The sequence below is a fragment of the Leucopleurus acutus genome, assembly GCF_964270905.1.
Source record: "Leucopleurus acutus genome assembly, chromosome: 3".
Lineage (NCBI taxonomy): Eukaryota > Metazoa > Chordata > Mammalia > Artiodactyla > Delphinidae > Leucopleurus > Leucopleurus acutus.
In genome coordinates this window covers 162,753,098-162,777,715 of record NC_139145.1, presented here as the reverse complement: position 1 = coordinate 162,777,715, position 24,618 = coordinate 162,753,098, and the positions used below count along the sequence as shown (strand labels likewise).

Below are 24,618 nucleotides of genomic sequence, written 5' to 3'. Positions count from 1 at the left end.
TTTATCATCTTTGGAAGTAATCTTTGCTCCTATTAATTTAATAGAGATTTTAAAACCAAGTGAATAAGTGTAACAACAACAATTCTTGAGGAAAACCCAAGCCACCAGCCTGGCCAATGTCAAAGTGTTACCATTTGCTGGTAAAAAATAAAGTGTTTTAAGTTCAGATCTAAAGTAATGAAAGTAAGCAGAGTGGTCCAGCCACGAGAACCATCTGGATATCTTGGGTTAGGGGAGGCAAAGGGAAAAATGCAGGGGGCAGGAGAGAGGGGGTAAATCCTGAGTTACCTCCCAGTCTACTCCTGGGCCACCACCTACACCCTGACCCATGTTCCAAGGTCAAACCATGGCCTCCTGGGGAAACTAGAAGTGTAACCTACTAAATATGAAACATCCTAGAATACGAAATATCCATATATTATACATGTTGAACCAGAATCTACCATTTTGTTTGCTATGACTAAGTCTTGAATTTTCCTTAAAAGAGAAATAAAGGAACACATTGTCCAGAAAAGCTATTTTAAATAGAGATCATCTCCGACGTATCAAATGTATACATCCTCCCCTGCTGGTTCCCAGCCCTGACCCCAAGCATTTTTGTTTTAATGATCTCAGGATTAAGCGGGAGCTTTCAGCGCTGATTATGCTGAACCGCATGTTATAATTAGGAACTTACGTTTAGATTTATTTTTTCAATCTTCACCCAAATGCTGCTAAGAGATATACTCAATAAGTATACACTTCTAGATAGCTTTCTAAAGAGAAAAATGACCCAGAAATTATGGACTGATTGGAATATGGGTGAATTGGAAAGTTGATAAAAGGTCCTAATTCTACAGAAAAATACGCAGTTGGTGTGGAAGGATTTCCCAGAAGTATTTCAGTTTGCTTGAATTCTATGCTGCAGCCGAATGTCCTTAAGGTTGTTATTAATTTCCCTTTAAAATGAGGACTTCCTAAAACAAGCATGAATTAATAATGTAGTCCAGAATTGGACCCATGTGAGCCAGCCATGTAAAGTACTGCCCCCCAAATCCAGGGGCCCATTGAAAAGCCAGTCTTTGTGCTACTGAGTATTGGGTCTATTCCTTGAAATAGCCCTACCCTGTAGGGAGGCCCTGGAGTCTCTCAAGCAGAGATTTATATATATATATATATCTTTATTGGAGTATAATTGCTTTACAATGTTGTGTTAGTTTCTGCTGCATAATAAAGTGAATCAGCTACATATATACATATATCCCCATATCCCCTCCCTCTTGAGCTTCCCCTCCCACCCTCCCTATCCCACCCCTCTAGATGGTCACAAAGCACCAAGCTGATCTCCCTGTGCTATGCAGCTGCTTCCCACTAGCCATCCATTTTACATTTGCTAGTGTATATATGTCAATGCTACTCTCTCACTTCGTCCCAGCTTCGCCTTACTCCACTGTGTCCTCAAGTCCGTTCTCTACGTCTGCATCTTTATTCCTACCCTGCCACTAGGTTCATCAATACCGTTTTTTTAGATTCCATATATGTGCGTAAGCATCCGGTATTTGTTTTTCTCTTTCTGACTTACTTCAGTCTGTACGACAGACTGTAGGTCCATCCACCTCATTACAAATAACTCAATTTCGTTCCTTTTATGACTGAGTAATATTCCATTGTATATATGTGCCACATCTTATTTATCCATTCATCTGTCGATGGACATTTAGGTTGCTTCCAAATAAGTCCTGACTATTGTAAGTAGTGCTGCAATGAACATTGGGGTGCATGTGTCTTTTTGAATTATGGTTTTCTCAGGGTATATGCCAAGTAGTGAGATTGCTGGGTCATATGGTAGTTCTATTTTTGTTTTTTTAAGGAACCTCCATACTGTTCTCCATGGTGGCTGTATCAATTTACATTCCCACCAACAGTGCAGGAGGGTTCCCTTTTCTCCACACCCTCTCCAACATTTATTGTTTGTAGATTTTTTAATGATGGCCATTCTGACTGGTGTGAGGTGATACCTCACTGTTGTTTTGATTTGCATTTCTCTAATGATTAGTGATGTTGAGCATTCTTTCATGTGTTTGTTGGCGATCTGGATGTCTACTTTGGAGAAATGTCTATTTAGATCTTCCACCCTTTTTTTTTAAATTAATTAATTTATTATTTATTTATGGCTGCATTGGGTCTTTGTTGCTGCGCACAGGCTTTCTCTAGCTGCAGCGAGCGGGGGCTACTCTTCGTGATGGTGCACGGGCTTCTCATTGCGGTGGTTTCTCTTTATTGCTGGCACGGGCTCTAGGCGCACGGGCTTCAGTAGTTGTGGCTTGCTGCGTGTAGGCTTTCTTTAGTTGCGGCGAGCAGGGGCTACTCTTCATTGCGGTGCGCGGGCTTCTCATTGCGGTGGCTTCTCTTGTTGCAGAGCACGGACTCTAGGCAGGCTTCAGTAGTTGTGGCTCGCGGGCTCTAGAGCACAGGCTCAGTAGTTGTGGCTTGCAGGCTTAGTTGCTCTGCAGCATGTGAGATCTTCCCAGACCAGGGCTCAAACCCATGTCACCTGCATTGCCAGATGGATTCTTAACCAATGCGCCACCAGGGAAGTCCAACGAATATTTTTAAACTAAGTGTGTATGCTACCTCAGGCTAAATTAAGTGGAGGGCCAAAGAAAAAAGACCTAAACATGAGATGTTGATGAAGGACAGAGATGTTCCAGCTCGTTCAGTCTGAACCATCTGGTTGCTCCAAGTACCAGGCAGTCCCCGACTTATGACTTTCCAGCGTGATGATGGTGTAAAAGTGATATGCAAATGTTGAACTTTGATTTTTCCCAGCCTGGCATGATGTGGTGCCACGCTCTCTCATGATGCTTGCTCGTGGCAATGAGCCAGCTGCCAGCCAACCACATGATCACGAGGGTAAACACTACCCAGACCACTATTCTCTTTTTCACTGTCAGTACAATATTCAATACATTACATGAGATATTCAACACTTTATTATAAAATAGGCTTTGTGTGGGCTTCCCTGGTGGCACAGTGGTTGAGAGTCCGCCTGCCGATGCAGGGGACACGGGTTCGTGCCCCGGTCCGGGAAGATCCCACATGCCACAGAGCGACTGGGCCCGTGAGCCATGGCCGCTGAGCCTGCGCGTCCGGAGCCTGTGCTCCGCAACGGGAGAGGCCACAACAGTGAGAGGCCCGCGTACCGAAAAGAAAAAAAAAAAAAAGCTGTGTGTTAGATGATGTTGCCCAACTGTGTTCTCATGTAAGTGTTCTGAGCATGTTTAAGGTAGGCTTGGCTAGTTATGATGTGCTAGTTATGTGTGTGTAGGGTAGGTGTATTAAATGCACTTTCAACCTAAGATATTTTCAACTTATGATGGGTTTATGCAGACGTAATTCCTTCATAATGGGAAGAAGATCTGCACTTCCTATAAATATTTCCAACTCCAAACAAAAGAAAACTGAAAGGCGTTTGTTGTAGGGCCAAGCAAAGAACATTTCCTCTTGCTCTTTAGGTAGACAGTTTCTTGGTGGCCGAATCCAGTTGTGACTCCTGATTGACTTAGAGATGCAGGAGAGCAGCTCCTGGACTCAAGGTGCTTGCGGTCCTGTGGGTGGAGAGACACTGTGTGAAAAGGGCCATGGTACAGCTACAATTCTGTGCAGCAGTAAAAGTAGTTAAATAATTCAGCCTGGGTGGATCTGGAAAGGCTTGACAGAGAAGCTGACATCCTACTGGGAACTGGAGCAATGACTGGGAATCAACCAGTTAGTCTGGGGGAAAAGAACTTCTAGGCCAGGAGAGCAACATGAGCACGTGCTCTGAGATGTGAACTTGGGGGAAGCATCTCCTACACACTGTAAAAAAGATTAGACTTTGTTACCTAGGTAGTGCCTAATGCAATGTCCGGCACATAATAATCATTCAGTTAAAAAGTATGGGAAGAAGTGTACTGGTTTTCGGGGCTACCGTTACAAAGTACACGAACCAGGTAACTTAACAGAATTTCTTGTTTCACAGTTCTGGAGGCTAGAAGTCCAAAATCAAGGTGCTGGCAGGGTCACGGAGAAGGATCCTTTCTTGCCTCTTTCAGCTCCTGGTGGCCCCAGATGTTCCTTGGTTTATGGCAGCATAACTCCAGTTTCTGCCTCGATCTTTATACTGCCATCTTACCTCTGTGTCTGTTTCTGTGTTTTCTCTCCCTGTGTCTCTGCTTTCTTTTCTTGTAAGGACACCAATTATATCAGATTAGGAATCACCTTAATTGAGTATGACTGCATCTTAACTTGATTATATCTTCAAAGACTCTTTTTCCAAGTAAGGCCACATTCACAGGTACCAGGGGTTAGGACTTCAGCATAATTTTGTAGGGGACCCAGTTCAAACCCCAATGAAAGGTATGAGCCATTCAAGGTTTTGTTGCAGGGGACTTGGACCATATTTTAGAAAATTGACTCTAAATGCAGTGCCAAGGCTATATTAGAGTGCTGGAGAATTGGAAGGAAGGCCAGAGTAAGGGCTATCAGTCAAGGAGTTGTTGAGAGAAGACAGAGATGATGAAAACTTGAACTGAGGAGATAGCAGTGGAGACAGAGAAAGGGAGGGGAATCCTAGTTCCATAAACTAATCAAAGTGAGGGACTTGACAACTTATTAGATATAGGTAGGATTCAAGGTGATTCCCAGATTTCCAGCTTAGGAGGCAGACTTGACCAGCAGTAATACCTTAACACCAATACAGAAAGTAACAGGAAAAGGTTGTTTCCCAAAGGATATGGATGCATTCAGTCTTGTACGTATTGTATTGGAGATACACTTGTGGGAAAGAGTTAGTATAGATAGCATTGTCCAGTAGAACTCTCTACAGTGATGGAATTGTACTGTATCGGTGCTGTCTGGTACAACAGCCGCTGGCTACATGTGGCTAGTGAGTCCTGAAATGTGCACACAAGGAGCTGAATTTTTAGGTTAATTTTAATAAATTGAATTTCTAGTAGCCTTAGATGGCTAGTGGCTACCATAGTAGGCAGCACTGTTCTAGCAGGTATTTGGCTATATGTATTTAATGTTTGGGCGAGATATGCAGAAAGAGCATGGTCTAGACTGGAACTTGAGTTTCAGGAGTCATTAGCTTAGAGGCACTTGCTGAAGCCTTGTGAGCGCATGAGCCCACGGTGAGGAGGGCGGCAGATGCTAACAGAAGAATTAACGATGAAACTCTGTGGAAACACTGGTGTATAAGTGGTGCACCACGGAAGAGGGTGAGAAAACAGCTCCTGAGAAGGAGAAAGGAAAAGTAGAAGAGAGGAAGGTGCTGCAAAACCAGGAGAGAAATTTCAAGGAGAGAGCAGTCCACCGTGACATAAAAAAAAAAAATTATAATAAACTATGAGAAAAGACTTTCACCATTACAGTATTCTTTTGCCAGTAAATGCAGTGGTCATATTTTGTTCACCAAAAGTATATTGTGCTCTAACCATGGATTTTTATCTATATTCTATTTATCTTTATTCTCCCCCTATCACCCCCCATTGACGTGAAAGACATTTCAAAGGTTTGTGGCAGCAACAATAAGAAATTTATGAAGGTGGGACTATACATGAAATCTAGTGGGGCAGGAGAAGATGGCCAGGAGACTGCTCACTGGAAATCCAGAAGAGTATGCCCCTAAAAACTCAGCCCCATAGCAGGAGAGCCCAGAAATTCTTTCCCATGAGGTCCTCAGTAGAGATTTATAATTTTTGTCAAACACTTCTACAGATAGCAATATCTTAACCTTTCATGGACTCCACCTAACTACTCTGTAAAGTGGGTGGAATTATTTCCAGTTTACGAAAGAGGAGGTTGGTGGCCCCTGGAGTTTCAGCATCTTGTCTCACATGATGCAAGTTGCACATAGTAATGCAGAGGCAGGAATCCAAGTTCATCCGTCTTCAATGTTCTTTTCACCTTAACAGTGTTTCCTAAACTTGAGGCATTTACAAATGCCGTCATGATCTTTGCCATATCTCTTCACACCTGTACTATTAAATACTATAACTTAATATTTTTAAAAGTAAACTTAAGTTATTTAAAAGCCAGATATTCATAACCTTACTTGAAAGACCAGTATCGTTTGTCATAATTAAATTTTTAAATAAGAGTAAATTATAAAGAATCATTTTTACAAAACATTAAAATGTTATTAAATGCTAGCTAAATAACTGCTGCCTGTCAAAGACTTTGAATCTGAACCTTTCTTTTTATTACAAAGGAAGATGAACAAATGGTTAAAGTGGTTCTAAAAACATGCTCTACCCAAAGGAGAATATCTCCTCACCTTTTGAAAAGGGTTGTGTCTAATAGCAGTGGTACTCAGGGATAAAACATCCTGCTTTCCATTAAAGAATAAATAGTGTAAGGTCATCTCCCTTTGCCATTTTACAGACTTTTAAAAAAGTACTAGGAAGTTATCATTTCAACACAAAGTAAAGCCATAAGGAGGCTGTGAATTATAATCCAGGACTCTTACATAGTTTCTGAGGCCACTTGATACTTCCTCGGGAATAAATTGTCTAAAAGATCCTTTCTAGATACTCTGCGTTGCAGACAAAATGATCCTGCACTATAGATTCCCAAGGTGCCATTCTGTACATTTCATTGATTATATAATATTATGGCTTTTAGGGCAACGTGGGTTAAAAGCTTCCTTAGCAGTGTGACTGTTCTCTTTTAGAGGAACTAAAGGACAAAATAGACTCCACACTCAAATCAGTTTAGAGTCAAAAACTGGATAAATTGAGGAATTGGTGTTAAGCATAAAAATAGAGCCAGGCGTTGGACTAGACTATATCCCCTGATATGAGAGCACCCTCACGCCCTCGTCAAGATTTCAGGGACCAATCACCATACCTCTACCTTTATAGGACTGATCCAGGTGACTGACAAAGCAGGGTTTTTATTCTTGGGCAGAAGTCTTAGCCATAATCTGATCCTGGGGGGTGCCACCTTCTGAAGGACATTCCCAACAAGAACCCTTGAGTCCTAAAGGTAACCCCTCCCAGGTAAAATGCAGGATTAACCTTGTCTGTATAAATTTCCACTTTATAGCAACCAATACCTCAAATAAGTTCTAGGGTGTGTCTTTGATGTGAACCACATTAAAAGAAAATATTTTGAAATAAAACAAGAAGAGAAAGATCTCTTAGATTGTATTTTTTTTTTTACTAGCTAGGTTTTATGGATCTATTTTTTTAAGCTTGAGTTTAAGCTAAGAAAAGAAACTTTGCTTTTTATGGCAAGAGTTCTTGAGTAGAAAGGCAGCTTACAATGGAAAGCATCTTGCACAAAAGTTTTGGTAATCAGAGGGGGAAAATGCAGAGTTGCTTTGTAAAGTTTGACATTGAAAGGCCAATGCAATGTAAATATGACTTCCTAGAGTGTAAACAGCAGTGGTTTGAAAATAAAAACTTGTACAAAACGGGCAGCTATCTAGTTAGAAGAAAATGTGTCTAATAAGCATGTATGCGTGAGATGCCTTGAATATTTTTGAAACTGTACTATAATTACTGAAGAGGTAAAATTTCCAGGACTTTTGAAACCATGAGAATAAAAGGTCATAGGGTTTTCCCTCCAGAAAAAGACAGCTATACTTTTTGGTATTCTTTACATATTTAATTTAACAACATAAAGCACATCATTCGCACATAATTCACATACTTGGAAATGTTTGAAATTATTAATGGAGCCATGAGTTCTTAAACTTTAAAGTATCCACTGTCTCTTATTTTAGAAAACAGATGAAAATATCAGTATAAAAAAGTATAATTCTATTCATTTGATTTACGATCTCCATTGTATGAAATAAAAATTAGCCTCATGTTGAGAAAATCCAAAAGTTTACCAAAAATATTCTTTAATTCAAATGTTTTCCACTACTAGGAGATTTTATATTCACTGTCCTTACCTTGGACTCCTGAAAACTGACTATGTTTTCAGACTTAGACGTACTTTTCTATCCTTTTCCATCCTGGATTTTGTGTGATTCAGGCACATTCTCAACAGAGTCTTTTTTTCTCTCTCCCTAAAGGCTACAAGCAATTGAAAAGGGCAGAGTCTTTGCTGTGGATGTACTTGAATGGGGCTGCAGTGCAGAAAGGAGGTGGGTCGGGAACATTTGCTTTATAATCTACTCAAGTGCAAAAACTCCTCCTTTCCAGACCACACTGGGCACTCAGGCAACAGTAAGCATGTGTGTTAAATGATCCAGTGAATAAATGAATCGTCACTTTCTTTTCTGCCTATAAATCTGTAGTCCAAGAATCTGCAGCAGCGCAACCTACTGAATTTTCATACCCAGTGTCTATCCCGGTGTATGTATTCCTTGCAGTTTATTCTGTATATTTTCCTGCAGACATCAGTGTTGTGTGTTTTTATGTTCTTTTTCGGTTTGGGGGATATATCCAGCTTCCCGATATCATTAAGAGACACAGGCCACAAAATACATGTACTATTGCAAAAAACGGTTTGTTCACTTCTCCTTAAATTCTCCCATTCTGCTTTCATGACATTCACATGTGTTCATCTCTATCTTTCTTAGAGTCTTATACATTCATAACTGACAACCTCTTTCCCAATTCCATTTTTTTTTTTTTTTCGGTACGTAGGCCTCTCACTGTTGTGGCCTCTCCCGTTGCGGAGCACAGGCTCCGGACGCGCAGGCTCAGCGGCCATGGCTCACGGGCCCAGCCGCTCCGCGGCATGTGGGATCCTCCCAGACCGGGGCACGAACCCACGTCCCCTGCATCGGCAGGCGGACTCCCAACCACTGCGCCACCAGGGAAGCCCTCCAATTCCATTCTTATATGTGAAATTAACCAAACATGTCCTTTTTTGCAGATTTTATCATTTTTCCTTTTATAGCTTTGTTTGTCCATCCGTCCATTCACTGATCCATCCTACAATGACGTAATTCATTGAGTGTAACTTTAACTGATTCCATTACCAATTCATGTATTTATTTTTGAAAAAGGTTTGCTCATAGATTGTCTGCAGAGTAGACAGCAGTCTTGGTAAATTACAAAAGCCACCTACCTTGTACATTCTGGAAATTTTTCATATGTGATGAAGATGTATTTGTCTCCTAAGAGTTTGGGCATTCCTTGTCCTGATATTTCAGGGGACATTTGATCTTCAAAGGAGTGATCCAAGCGGCTTTTGCATACCCCACTTCCAATGATTCTTGCCAAGAACGCTGTGGGTGGTATCTGCGCCTCATGGCCATGTGGATACCATAGAAGCAGCAGGGAAGAAGGGCTTTTAAACAAGCTACTCTGTGCCATTTCGTGATCCCCATTTCCAGTTATCAAAAGGACTTCTCAGAATTTAAGGACACTTAATGCAAGCATCAGTAGATTTGATTCTTGATAGAAGCTTTTGGAGATGTATATTTCACTTGGTACTTTCTGCCAGTGCTATTTTTCCTGCTCAAAATAATGCCTGGGGGCTTCCCTGGTGGCGCAGTGGTTGAGAGTCCGCCTGCCGATGCAGGGGACGCGGGTTCGTGCCCCGGTCCGGGAGGATCCCACATGCCGCGGAGCGGCTGGGCCCGTGAGCCATGGCCGCTGAGCCTGCGCGTCCGGAGCCTGTGCTCCGCAGCGGGAGAGGTCGCGGCAGTGAGAGGCCCGCATACCGCAAAAAAAAAAAAAGTAGTGATAATATCCTCTCAGTTGTTGTTATATTGTGTTATCTCCCAATGGGTATCACCCTACTGCTAAGATAAACAGGTTGAGTTTGCCCTGAAGACATCAGATAGGTAGAAATTCACTTGGAATAGGTATTCAGATATGAAAATATGTTCATTCCTACAAAATATTCTAAAGTCATATTCTAAGTTCATATAAAGTCACTTTCTTTCTGCTTCTGTTTGTCTTGCAATGTCACAAGGCCAGGAGGAGGGTTCCAGGTTTCTTCTAACTCTATCGTCTTAATATTTGTCTTTGATCCTTTCCTCTCTGTGTGTGTGTCCAGGTATCAGGGCATCAGCATCCTTGTTTCTAAGCTCTATCAGAAAAATTAGCAGCTGCCAGTCCTCTGAAAAGGACATAGGAGAGAAAACAATGTACAAAGAGAGCACTAGGTCCTTCTGCAGTGCCATGGGCACATGGAATACATGACTTGGTAGCGGAAATGGTCCTTGTTTTGAATTTGAGGCCATACTACCTTTTCCTGGCACATAGACATTGATACTCTAGGACTCTTGATAGTTCTATATGGAAAAAGTACTTCCTGTTTATATAAGTCATCGCTTGTGGTAATAAATGGCTCCAAGTATCAAAGGGTAAAAGAAACTGTGTGGCAAGCTATGCATATTTTTTCCATAATAGCGCTTATTTCCAAATTAAAAATATGTGCTTACGTGCATGTGTGTGCATGTATTCTGCGAAAAAAATATATTTACGTATTTCTATTTCCCCAAATATATATGTTTCTGGATATAAAATATCAAGAAAAGATACTTTGTGACAACATCTAGATATAAATATCTCCAGGTGTTATTTGTGTTAGTCTGTTCAGGCTACTATTGCAGAAAGGCACTGGGTGACTTATAAACAACAAAAATGTGTTTCTCACAGTTCTGGAGGCTGCAAGTCCAAGAGGCTGCTGGCAGACGCGGTGTTTGGTGAGGGCCCACTTCCTCGTAGATATCTGCCTTCTCACTGTCACCTCACACGGCAGAAGTAAGAGCTAGCTCTGTGAGGTCTCTTTTATAAAGGCACTAATCCCATTCATGAGGGTTTCTTCTCTCATGACTTAATCACCTCCCAAAGGCCCCACCCCTAGGACCATCAACGTGGGGGTTAAGATTCACTCAGCATGATTTTGAGAGGGCTAGAAAGGTTCAGACCATAGCATTACTTATCATTCTTCATTATTTTTATAATTATCGGGTGCTATTTATTCAATTATGACAAACTGTATCCTTGCAAAAATTCTCAGAGGGTTTTTGACCTACTGTAGAATAAATAGGAAAAACTCAGAGAAACCTGGTGTATGCTCTGGAAAAAGACACATCCAGGTGTCCTGGCCGAAATCCCCCAGACTCCCCTACTCTGCTCCTACCTTGGGGAGCAGTGCAGAGCCGTCATGAATTACTGATGAGAATCCTGTTGCCAAGCACTAGAGAGGAGAGCCATTACTGTGCTCCTGAGTCTCCCAGGGCAGAAGTTTCCCGACGGAGGTACCAGACTGCCATCTTTTTCTGAGTGTGAATTCCCTTAATACCAGGGCATGATTATTGGCAAAGAAAAGAAAGAAAAAACTAAAAGCGTTACTAAATGCACAGCAGTGCTAGGCAATCTGGATGCATTCCTATAATCCAGTGCTGGGAGTATGAAAGAGAGACGAAAAGTGAACCCGTTATAGATGCAGGTTTTAGGAATCCACTCCACCTCCACCGTAAGTATAGTTCATTCCTCGGGGGCCTAAATCAAGCCGTGCAGGTCTCCACAGAACAATTAAGTGTCTTCTCTTTCAAGATGAACAGAATGTAGGCAGGCAGGAGAGAGATTTCAGAGCCCTCACAGCTGCTAAAATGTCAGAGCTGAAAGCCTAAGATTGCCCCTCCTTCCTGGTCCAAAAGAAGTTGTTCAACTGCCTAAGAAAAATGGTAACTTCAGAGGCAATTCTTGGAGTTCATGTAATGATGGTTAGTACCGTGGTAGCTTGCATGGCAGTTCTGAAATCCCTAATTGGTTTACACTTAAGCTTTTCCTTAAAGATTTACTGTTTATTGTAGCTGATTACAAAAGAGAGAAGTACATATTTCTTTTCTTATGAATGACTTAAAATGCAGTATGTATACCACCTGGGATAGAAAAGTACATGCCAAGCTAGGTATTAATCCTTTTTAAACATATAAATATTTCCTTTCCATTAAAGACATTTATGTGCACCTACTATGTACCATAAACCTACGTCAGGGGCTGCCAGGACACAATAAGAAAAGGATTTAATCCTGTCTCAAAGGAGTTTTTAGTGTAATAGAAGACATATCTGTCGTCTGTTGCCGCAGCAATACTGTGGTACAAATCATCCCAAAACTCAGTATTCTAGCTCCCACGTCTGTGGTTCATCTGGGCATCCATTGACTCCAGCCAGGCTTGGTTGAGCTTGGCCCTGAGCTGCAGGTTGGGGCCAGTTCTGTCTGCTCATCTGATGAGATGATGGACCTCTCGTCATCCTAAGATCAGTGGACCAGTCGAGCATGTTCTTCCCATGGTGATGACAGAAGCAGGTGGGCAAGCCCAACCACACAACCGGCTTTGGACAAATCACATCCCCTGATATTCACTAGCCAAAGCAAGTCACATGGCCAAAGCCAACATCACTGGACCAAAGAAATATACTCTGCCTAGGAAGACTGCAAAGATACGTGACAAAGGATATGGAGATATAGGGAGAAATGCAAAAGTGAGAAAAATAATACAATGAGCCTCATTAGGGAAAGATAAATTCACACATGCCTGTATAACAAAGGGTGGGAATTTCCAAAGGGAAGGGATTAATTATATCTCAAAGACACTAAGGAAGTATTCTTAGTGGAGGTGACATTTGCACTCAGTCACAAAAGGTGTTTGCATTTCAAAAGGCAGACAAGGTGTATGTTATAGGTGTGTCGGGGGGAGAGGGGTGGACAGATAATAATTTAAGGATGCTCCAGGAGCAATAATGGTGGACATGTGTAGGACAAACTCAGTGTTAGGTTACAGAGAAGTAAATTCAAAAGAAAACATAGAAATAGAAAAAGTATATCAATAGGAAAACTACAAGTAGACAGCAGAGATGTCCTGTGTCAGAAGTTCTTGTGTTATATGTTATTGCCGGAAGTTCTTTGAAAAGACAAGTGTTTGAAAATTCTGAAGGTACGAAATGTGAAAAAGCACACAAGGATAGAATTTTTGTTTAAGTCTTTAGAGCTATAATTAGAGCTGGAAATGACTTAGAAATTATCTAGATCAACTCACTTATTTCACAGATAAAGAAATGTGTATTTTGGAGGTAAATTCATTCTCTCTCTCTCTCTCTCTCTCTCTCTATATATATATATATATGTATATATACATATATATGTATATTCACACATCTGTATGAAATATATAAACATATTTACAAAGAGAATAAATGTCTTCCTAAATAAATCTATCCATCTAAATATGTAAAATATATATTATATAAATATATTTATATAGCACGAGAATAAATTCTTCCATATATATGTATATATGTCTCTCAAGGTTGGGAGAGGGGCAGCTATGAAATGAGCAGACTTCTTAAAGCAGTATTCTAAAGAACTCTCAGTCCCTCATAAACAAAAACCACTTGCATCTTCATCAAGTGATCTTTCTGGTTCTGAGGAACAGAATATGAGTCACATTATTCAAATGCAAAGGGAGGAATGATTAATAAGAAGGAAAAATAAGTATTGCCACAGATATTCAAGGCCTGGAAATACCATCTGAAGTGCTAGATCTAATGGAGGAAGGAAGCAGGGGCTCCCCAGAACTCAGACCGCAGAGTTTGGGGTACGGTTATCAAAAGATGGGGGACTGAACCCCAGGGGGCAGGTGAGGGCAGAGACAGCAAATGTTCTCTATACCCACTGGCCAGTCTTCCCCTCTTGGGAAACACATTCCCCTCATTCGTAAATGAAACATAACCGTCTGCCTAACTAAAGTATAATTAGAAAAGTAAATCAGTTTGTGTTCATAACGTATGAGCTTCCTTCCCAGTATAGAAATAATGAAACTTTGAAGTTGTGCCGTTTAGATAATCACCATTAACATGGATCAAAGGTCAGCAAACTACAGCCCTTGTGCCCTTTCGATAATCACCATTAACATGGATCAAAGGTCAGCAGACTCTAGCCCTTGGACCAAATCAGCTGACCTGTTTTTACAGGACAAATTTTATGGAAAAATAGCCGCGACTGCTTGTTTACGAATTGTTTATGGCAGCTTTTGCACTAAAACAGCAGGGCTGGATAATTGCAACAGAGACAGAACCCATGTGGCCTGCAGTGCCTCAACTATTTCTTATCTGGCCTTTCACAGATAGTGTGCCCACTCCTGATGTAGATATTGGAGGATTAGCCCTTTTCTGGAATGGGTGAAACGTGCGTGTGCTTCCACTTCCGGTGACGGATTCAGCAGGGGTCGGCCCAGGAAGGATGTCGGTGGCATGAGTGTCACCTCCCTTGCCTCCTTCCCGGGGCTCCGCTCTGGCCATCCTTAACCCTTTGCTCTATCTATGTCCTTTGCCAGACTCCGACCTGAGCATGCGCACACTGAGCACGCCCAGCCCAGCCCTGATATGTCCACCCAACCTGCCGGGATTTCAGAATGGAAGGGGCTCGTCCACCTCCTCGTCCTCCGTCACCGGGGAGACGGTGGCCATGGTCCACTCCCCGCCCCCGACACGTCTCACCCACCCGCTCATCCGGCTCGCCTCCCGGCCCCCGAAGGAGCAGGCCAGCATCGAACGGCTCCCGGACCACTCCATGGTGCAGATCTTCTCCTTCCTGCCCACCAACCAGCTGTGCCGCTGCGCCCGCGTGTGCCGCCGCTGGTACAACCTGGCCTGGGACCCGCGCCTCTGGAGGACTATCCGCCTGACGGGCGAGACCGTCAACGTGGACCGCGCCCTCAAGGTGCTGACCCGCAGGCTCTGTCAGGACACACCCAACGTCTGTCTCATGCTGGAAACCGTAAGTGTCAGTGGCTGCAGGCGGCTCACGGACCGAGGTCTTTACACCATTGCCCAGCGCTGCCCGGAGCTCCGGCGGCTGGAAGTCTCGGGCTGCTACAATATCTCCAACGAGGCAGTCTTCGATGTGGTGTCCCTCTGTCCCAATCTGGAGCATCTGGATGTGTCAGGTACGTGGCCACTGACCTGCCATCGGCAGGCCCTTCCCAGTGCACCATCCCGAACCCGTAAAGGACACTGCCACCTGGGAAGGGTCCCCCTTGTGATAGCCAGGGGTCAGGAGGCTGACTCTTCTTCCTGAAAGACTGTCTTTACGGAAGCATGACCCTGGGGGCCAGAGGTATGCCTTTCATCAAATGATGTCAACTTCTTAGAGGAACTAGAGGCACCTTTTGTCTGGCAGTTCAAGTTGGGGTGACTTTTAAGCATGTCTTTCCTCCCCATCATTCTCAAAGTAATTTCAGAGCAACCGTAGATAATGGGAACTAAACATCTAATCACAGATAAATAGGAACCAACTCTAACTCAAACGGAGGTAGTTTAGAAAGTGCCCTGACATCCACTGGTTACTGTTTCATGGAGCCTGAGTGCTGTGTCTAAGCTGATTCTGTGTTGTGGCCTGTGATTGTGATTGTTCACCATTTTGCAGACATTGGGGAAAATCCATCATGGCCAAGCGCCTCTTCATATTTCACCCCTACTCTCCTCACCCTTGGGTTGATTTTGCACCTTTTCTCAAGCACAGTTCTCAATTAGTAGTGCAAGGTTAGGGCCCACCAGGGAGAGCCTTTTTAGTTCCTTTTAAAAATGAAGGAAATCCCAGCATGGCTGCTTTGCTTGAAGCCCTCTCTCAGGCAGGAAGAATTAAAACCCAGACTCATACTTAGGCGCCAGACAGACGTGGATCCAGCCGGACTAACAGCCTTTCTTTATCTCATCCACTGCTCAGTCAGAAGACGAACATTCGAGAGGCTGAAATGTGTTAAGATGCATCAGGGAGTTAAAGAAATGAACAGCGTGAGCTACAACCTCAGGGATTGTTGGGGAAGAGGGTCAAGAAGTAAAAACCACTGTGACGGGTGAATAAACAGAATTGGGGATTTGCAAGCATCTGAGGTAAATGATACCCTCCGGCAAAAGCTGAGGTAAAAGTCGCCTCTCTGAGCTCGCTCTCTCTTTTGAAAACCGACATCTGAAAATATTTCAGATGACAGTCAATTATTTCTCGCAGATTCTTTCCCTTGCTGGAAAGCAGCTCTTTGCCCCCCTCCTTCAGCTGGCTCCAGGACAAAGCCATAGAAACTGTATGTTCAGTTCGTCATGAGCAGCTTTAGCATAAAGAAGCAGGAAACTAAAAGGTTTTCTTACATTTTCCCCCCAAGGATTTCTGGAAAAAGAAAGCATTGTGATGTGGTAGAAACTAGTTTCAGAACTCTGTGATTTGGGACAATTCACAGCTTTCTCTAGATGTGTTTCCTCTTCGTTTAAAAAAAAAGGGGGGGGACGGGGGGCTAAGGGATTGGATTCTTTAACAGGCTAAGATTCTGAAGCTTGTGGGCCTCTTTTATAAACACCTCATTTTCTCAGATTAGAAAATGACTCATTTTTGGAATCCTCGTCTTAGTTAAAGGGGCAGCCCATGCACCCTCAGTACAGGCTGCAAGTAATTGTGTTCTGTCCTTGGAGTCCGTTTGAAATTCAGAAAGGCAGAAACTACTTGGGCTATTTGAGAATGGAAATTTCTGGGCTTCGATCCTGCTTGGTCCCTTTGCTAACCATTATGAAAGCCTTGATGCCCTTCGTCTTTATCAACCTGCCCCGTTGCAGAACCTAAAATATTTATGTATCTGCCTCACATGTCTTCCGATGACACGCTGTGATCTGGGTGTATAAAGACTGTGTACACAGGGGAAGCTCTGGCTCACCGAGAGCACATAATTGTAGATATTGGCAGGAGTGGTGATGGGTATTTTCAGGTAGATGAACTTGAAGGACCCAACAAGCCATAGGGATGGATTTGTATCACCACCTCTGAACAGTGCCCTCCAGTTCTGAGGGAATCTAGAAATTGTGATTTCACCTATGCCTCATTCCCTTTGGGTCTTACAGCTGGCCTCTGACAGTGACCACCTCCTCAATGGCAATAAGCTTGACTTTGGAAGACTCATCGCTGGTCTAGAGCCTAATTCCCCCAGAGGACGTGAGACTGCCCCTCCCATCCCTAGCATGCCCACCTTGAGAGTTATCTTTTCAAGTCATTGAAAGTTACTATAACTAGCTCTAGTGTTTTTTCATTATCACTTATTACCTTTTATTAAAGTTTAGTCAGGGTTCTCCAGAGAAATAGAACCAATAGTATATATATAAAGAGATTTATGAAGAGGAATTGGCTTACACAATTACGGCATCTGAGAAGTCCTACAGTTTGCCATCTGCAAGCTGGAGACCCAGGAAAACCAGTGATGCAGTTAGTCTGAGTCTAAAAGTCTGAGAACCAGGGTTGCTAATGGTGTAAGTCTTGGTCCGAAGGCAGGAAAAGACCACTGTGTTAGCTCAAACATTTAGGCAGAGGGAGAGTTCTCCATCCTCCACCTTTTGTTCTATTCGGACCCTCAACAGATTGGATGGTGTCCATCTGCACTGAGAAGGGCAGACTGCTTGACTGAGTTCCCTGGTTCAAATGTTAATCTTAACCAGAAACACGCTCACAGGCACACCAGAAATAAGGTTTAGCCAAATATCTTGGCATTTCGTCACCTAGTCAGGCTGACACATAAAATTAAATATCACGATTAATAACATCTTTAAACATCAATGGAATATATTAAGACTAACCAATTTTTTTTTTTTTTTTTTTTTTTTTTTGCGGTACGCGGGCCTCCCACTGTCACGGCCTCTCCCGTTGCGGAGCACAGGCTCCGGACGCGCAGGCTCAGCGGCCATGGCTCACGGGCCCAGCCACTCTGCGGCATGTGGGATCTTCCTGGACCGGGGCACGAACCCGTGTCCCCTGCATCAGCAGGCGGACTCCCAACCACTGCGCCACCAGGGAAACCTCTAACCAATTTTTAAAGCATAAAATCTTGTGATTATTACAAGTGAAATGGCTTCAAAAGGGTCCCCTGTAATTGGAGATCTGGGAGTCCTCCTTACTATTCTTCCTAATCTTTTATATCAGACCAGTTGAATCCTGTCCCTGTGACTCTACTTCCCCAGAATCTCGAGTCCGTCCCCTCTCCCCTGCCTGCCAGCCTGGATGCGTGCTTCCCCCATCATTGTCCCTACACCCATCTCAACCTCATCAACCCGCCCTCCACACAGCCAGCCTCCAAAGGGATGTCTTCAGACTGCAAGTCTCACCATTCATTTTCCTACATAAAATCTCCAATTCCTCCTCACGACATACAGGAAAAAGTTCCTCAGCAGAATATATATGGCCCTTTGTGAGCTGCCCTTTTCAAGTTCAAACCTCACGCCTTTCCTATGTAACCTCAGTGCTCCCTTCTATAGAACCAGTTGCATTTCCCAAACACATCATGCCTGTGCACACTGTGATGTATGGGCACTCTCTGACCTGCGTGCCATTCCCTCCTCTGCCCCCTGCCTCTCCCCAACAGCCCTCTTAACAGATTTCTCATTGCTGGAGCCCCAGCGCAAGCATTCCTTAAGTAAAGCCTTCCCTGCCTGATGCCCGGTAAGCTGAAGGTTTCCTCCCAGGTGTCTACCTTTTGAGTATAAGCAGGTAGAGTGTTACTGGGTTTTGCAACTGTATACTTGTATATTTCCAGATTCCTTTCTCTCAATTCATTACAAGCTTTATATGGGCAAAAATGAGGCATATTTTATCTCTGCACTTTACGATATTGTAATGAAGTGAACAGAGGGGTGTCAAAGCCCTAAACAGTCATCTTGACCTCTGAAGCGTTCAAACAAAGTTGTCATTGGTTAACACTCTGAACAAGCATTTAGGAAGCTGTGTGCAGTAAATAAAACTTCCTCATTGGGAGGATTAAATGAGTTAATTCATGATAAGTCCTCACATGTGTGTTCTGCTGAAAACTATGTAGTAAGCATTCAATAAATCATAACTGTTATCATCATTTTTGGATTGTCATTGTTATTAAGATGCTTGCAGGGCAGAGGTTGGTCTTCAATGACAGTAGTTGGTCTTCATCAGGCCTTTTATATCCCAGAGAAGTAGATATTATTACCCCAATAATGAGAGGAAGTGGTAATGAAGAGCATATTTGTGAAAGCTAAACCAAATCTGGAATTCATTGAAGATATCCCCAGATTTATTCAACCCATACTGTTCACTCTCTGTTGTGTAATATCCCTACTCCTTACCCTGAATGTTAAGGCAGGCCCCCAAGATCTGATCCCAATGGACCATTCCCATCTTAGTTGCCATTAAATCCTATGTTCTAGCCTATCAACACTCCTCACTCCCCCTCTGCCTCTATGCTTTCTTGTCTCTCGAATTTGCTCATACTATTACCTTATACTACCTGGGCTCCATATCTGTGTATTAAAATTGTTTCTCTCTTCCAAGAATCCCCATATAGGTATCACCACTCCCAAGACTTCTGATGCCCCAGTGTCTAAATATTCACCTCATGCTGACACATCTACTGTAAATCCCTCATGCAATTCATCAGTTGCATGCTGTATATACCATCCCTGCTATATTAGAAACCTTGGATCAGGAAACTTTTCCCTAGTCTGACTGTACAAGTCCTATAATCTCACTGAATCTGAGATGCCTCATCTTTAAAAACTGAAGTTTAAATTGAATGATTTCTCAGGTTCTCTCCATGTCTCTTATGTATGAATGCATCCACTAGCCACAGATATTACCTACTGAGCCATGAACCAGTTTATTTTCTTTCCAACCCAAACTTAGCAAATCTGTAAGAATTAAGGCTAAAGCTTAAATTTTAAATTATTGATCTAAAATGATACAAGCATATCAAAATAGTGTCTTTACCAAAACTGAGCTCAGCTAGTATTTCATGAAATTTGGGGCTTAGTTTCAAAAACCAAGCATATATTGGTATTTCCCTGGACCAAATAGAGTATCCTCCCTGGAGTGCAGCAGATTTTACTAGGTTTTTTTTTTTAATAGGAAACTGGAACTAAGAGTTTAGGAACAAAGGTTGTCATATCATCTTGAAAAACATCACAGATGGACAACCACTACTGTGAACATATAAATTCAGCATAAGCAGGATCACAGTCAGTATGAAAAAGAAATTCAAAATAAAGGAAGATTTCCAAGTTACAGTTGAAGGGTACCAACCACGTTCTGCAAAACCACGGAGCCCACTGGAGTAGTGTGGGCAGCCTTGACAAGCTGCAGCTTTGTTCTCCAGTGTTGGAGTATATGCTTTGCTCCTTCCTGAGATTCTTTGACTTGGTAGCACATGGCTTCTGAACCTCCTTATTCCCATGACCTGAATTTTATACGAGTTTCCTGAGCAGCCTGCCAGGAGTGGGAGGAAAAGTCCCCGTTAGCACTGTCACGTGGTCGTTTAGAAGCCTTGGAGATGGCGTCATCAACCACGGCACAGAGCTGCCAGGGTTGAGGCACCTGTCTTTAGAGCTGCCAGAGGGATTTGGGGAAAGCAAAGAGAAAATGAAAAGTATATATGCAGTCTATGTAGCAGAATGAAATATATGTATACATATACATTTATGTATATAATGTGTATCGGCTATGGCTATTAATTATATTCATATACGAAAAATATACTGTGCATATTTTAAAGAGTAATAACCAGGGAACTGAAATACACAATTAAATGAGGGCTTCATATGTAACTATATATTCATTATGTATTATATATATATAATATATGTAATATTCATTATATATAAAATATATAATTATATAATATATAGTATAAATATATGCATATAAAATGCATATACAAACAGACATTCTTAGGGGAAGGGAGGTTGGAAACAATGTTTCGAGAGGCATCTAAGGATATCTTCCTCAGCACTAATTTCCTTATCTGTAAAATGGATTTTTTTAAGAATCAAGTGAGAAAATGTTTATAAAAGCACTTTGTAAACTTCATAATTCAACATAAATAAGAGGCATTATAATTAACTATAGAACAGATAATCAGTTTTTCGATGTAGATATACATCAGCCACGGTCAACGTCCCAAGGACATTTAAATGTTGGAAGTTGGATTATCCCATCAGGTCTTCTTAGAAAAGACTGTACGCACTCTATAAATCATTCATTCATTCAACAGATGCTTAGTGAGCACCAGCTGTGAACCAGGTATGAGGGATACAGCAGTGAACAGTGCAGAGTCCCTTTTCTTAGGAGCTCACATTCCAGAGTGAGGACAGCAAATACATAAGTGAATAAATAAATATATAGTGCCTCAAGGTGATAACAAGTGCTGAAAATAAATGGGGATACTACTTCATACAGGGTGAAGAAGGAAGAATTGTCCAGTAAAGGAACATTTGCTCAGAGACCTAAGAAAGTGGAGGTGGCCCATGGCGCTATCCAGGGAAACCCTGTCCAGTGCACACATGCTGAGGCAGGGGGGCACCTGAGCCATCTGGGAACCAGCAAGGAAGCCAGTAGGGTTGGAAGAGGGAGTAAGAGATAAGGGCACAGGGGTGCAGGTCCTTGGAGGCCCCTTTCGATTTTACACGTGGTGTGAGATGGTACCATCTGAAGGCTTTGAGCATGATAGATGGAATTCTGTTTTCCAGAAATCTCTCTGGCTGCTGTGAGGAGAATAGACCGTAGAGATTGTAAGGGCAGGGCAGGGAAACTGGTTGAGGGGCTAGAGGGATAATCCCGATGACACAATTGTTCTTCCTTGACCAAAGAGGGTTGAACTGAATCCCTAGACGGTCACCTTGTTAGACTAATAACTGTTGGTATATACATTTGCCGTAGTTTTCAGAGTATGTCCGTATCCATTATCTCTCGTTGCATCCTCATTATACCCCGTGGAGGCATGCCAGCTACTCATCCTCATTTCAGAGGAGAGTCGTGAGACTCAGGAAAGTTCAGCCTCCTGCCTCAGGCCATAAAAAGTAGATCTGAACTGGTTTGTGATTCCCAAGCCAATGCTCTCTTTCTGCCACACCCAGGTCATGGCCAACCCTTCTATCTCATATCTCACTTCTTTGGACCAGACCATTGTAGGGTGAGAACTAACCTTTACTGAGCTTCCCGAACTTTCCAGGGCCAGGGCAGGATATTTACACACATGGTCTCATTGCCTCTTCACAGCCACCTTGCAGGGAACGTGCTCATCCTTATTTTAAGACAAAGGAAGTACCGAGAAGGATTGATTTGCCCAACGTCAGGCAACTAGTGATGGATCTGGAATTGGAACCATTATCTTTCTGATTCTAGAGCCCCAAAGCCTCTTAAACCCAAAGGTTAAGGGATGAAATGAACCCTTAAAGGGTTAAGGGATGAAATGAACATGGAAAGCCCATTCTTGGCGTTCCTCCTCCGTAGGGGCTGGGAAGGGAAGGGGTAACCTCAGGACCTGAATCCAGAGAGGGCTAGCAATCCGTAAAGGAGTCCCGCAACTGCACCCGCACCCCCCCCCCCCAATTCTCGGAGGTCGCTCTGAGCGTGTGTTCTGTCTCTTCGTGTAGGGTGCTCCAAAGTGACCTGCATCAGCTTGACCCGGGAGGCCTCCATTAAACTGTCCCCCTTGCATGGCAAACAGATCTCCATCCGCTACCTGGACATGACGGACTGCTTCGTGCTGGAGGACGAAGGCCTGCACACCATCGCGGCGCACTGCACGCAGCTGACCCACCTGTACCTGCGCCGCTGCGTCCGCCTCACGGACGAGGGCCTCCGCTACCTGATGATCTACTGCGCTTCCATCAAGGAGCTGAGCGTGAGCGACTGCCGCTTCGTCAGCGACTTCGGCCTACGAGAGATCGCCAAGCTGGAGTCCCGCCTGCGGTACCTCAGCATCGCCCACTGCGGCCGCGTCACCGACGTGGGCATCCGCTACGTGGCCAAGTACTGCGGCAAGCTGCGCTACCTCAACGCGAGGGGCTGCGAGGGCATCACGGACCACGGCGTGGAGTACCTCGCCAAGAACTGCGCGAAACTCAAGTCTCTGGACATCGGCAAATGCCCTCTGGTCTCCGACACGGGCCTGGAGTGCCTGGCCCTGAACTGCTTCAATCTCAAGCGGCTCAGCCTCAAGTCCTGCGAGAGCATCACGGGCCAGGGCTTGCAGATCGTGGCGGCCAACTGCTTCGACCTGCAGATGCTGAACGTGCAGGATTGCGAGGTGTCCGTGGAGGCCCTGCGCTTCGTGAAACGCCACTGCAAGCGCTGCGTCATTGAGCACACCAACCCTGCCTTCTTCTGAAGGGACAGCTTCCAGCCGTCGCTGTCTTCATACAGACATGAACGAAACAAAATGTTTTTTCAAAGCAGCGTATGTAAGCGCCGACACCCACTCGTAACAGCTCTTTCTTCCAGGAAGGTTCTTAGGAATCTGGCTTTTCTTTTTCCTTATTTCTCATGGGCAACAGAGGTCCAGGAAAGGAGGCTGGGGGGCACATTTCTATCGCAGCCAATGGTTTCTTGGGGGGTCAGGTCATTTGTAGGCAGTTTCTTGTCTCAGAAGGATGTACCTCAGAAAGCGGATTGCAGTGTGTTTAGGAACGCGCCTTTTTCTCTCTGTCTCCTTCCTCCTGGCCACAGCCCCGAGGTCTACACCCTGGTCCCTCCTACCCCACTGCTCCCTCTCCTACACTGACAGCAAATTATCAGAATAATAATGCTCTCCAGACCGCCTCCTCTTTCAACTTCTTGATTGGCCTAAAGCACATTTTTCAGCCCCACACCCAAGCAAATTCTTGTTAGATAAACATCACAGCACCTGGTATATATGAAGCGCCTCTAAACCTTTTTAAAGAATCATTGGTGGCAGGCAGCACGGTAGAGGAAGAGACCTGCGTTGTTCCCCCACCTCCCAGCTCTGCCACTTACGAGCTGTGTGACCTTGGGCAAGGCACTTGACCTCTCTGGGCTTCAGCTTTCAGCACCGAATGAGAGGCCATTCTCTGATCTGATCGAGGATTAGCTTCATGCCCATTTTAGAGCTGAGGGAATAGAGACGGCAGTAAACACAGGCTCCTTGGCATAGAGCATACCTCTTCCAAGGGTGTTGATTCTGTGAATGCTTTCAGGAGGCACGCCACCACCGGCGTCCTGTATGTCCTTCACTCCGATCTGAGTATCACTCACAGCCTGTTTGTTTTGGTGAGCGAGTCTCTTGGTCATCTTCTCCTGCCCAGCTAGATGGATGGTTTCCGTACACAGATGCTTTCGGCATCCCTCCACTCCACACCATTGTATGGAGGCCATGGGATTCCTAATCACAGCAAAACCCACATCGCCCAGTCAGGTTGATCTTTCTGAGTGGTTTCAAGTAGGAGGAAAGGCACTCATAATTTTTAATTAACAAGAGAGGCCCAAGAGAACACATGTCCTCTAGGGTTTTTCAAATCCCTCTCACTGCACACGTGGCATGCATGCACACATCTGCCCTGCAGCTGGGAGGAACAGACGCCTCGGTTCTTTGTCATTCAGATCACATTTCTACTTTTCTCATCTATTTGTTTCCTTGTGCATCCAGACTTCATCGCATGAAGCCTGTTGGGGTTAAGTCATAAGTGTTTAATCTTGCAGATTGCCACCTTGTGTGCCTTCCCCTGTGACTGTTTGCATGTCCTCCGTCAAAGATGCAGAGCAGACTTCCAGGTAGTTTAAATCCTGTCCACTCAAAAGTGCCACATAAACGGAAGAAGGAACAGAATGGTAAGACTTAGGCGCTGGTCCACCAACCAGACCCTTGGAATACAACGTTAAAGTCA

General features: G+C 43.7%; 1 protein-coding gene across 1 annotated transcript in view; it reads left to right on the top strand.

Moving 5' to 3' along the window:
• Positions 1 to 23,331, top strand: part of FBXL7 (F-box and leucine rich repeat protein 7) — a 419,359-nt gene extending 396,028 nt beyond the window's left edge. Inside the window, exons 3-4 of the mRNA XM_082836181.1 lie at positions 14,280 to 14,891; positions 22,369 to 23,331. Coding sequence (XP_082692307.1) covers positions 14,280 to 14,891; positions 22,369 to 23,105 — 1,349 coding nt within the window. The 3' untranslated portion in view covers positions 23,106 to 23,331. The remainder of the gene's footprint in view (positions 1 to 14,279; positions 14,892 to 22,368) is intronic.
• Positions 23,332 to 24,618: the final 1,287 nt, after the last annotated feature.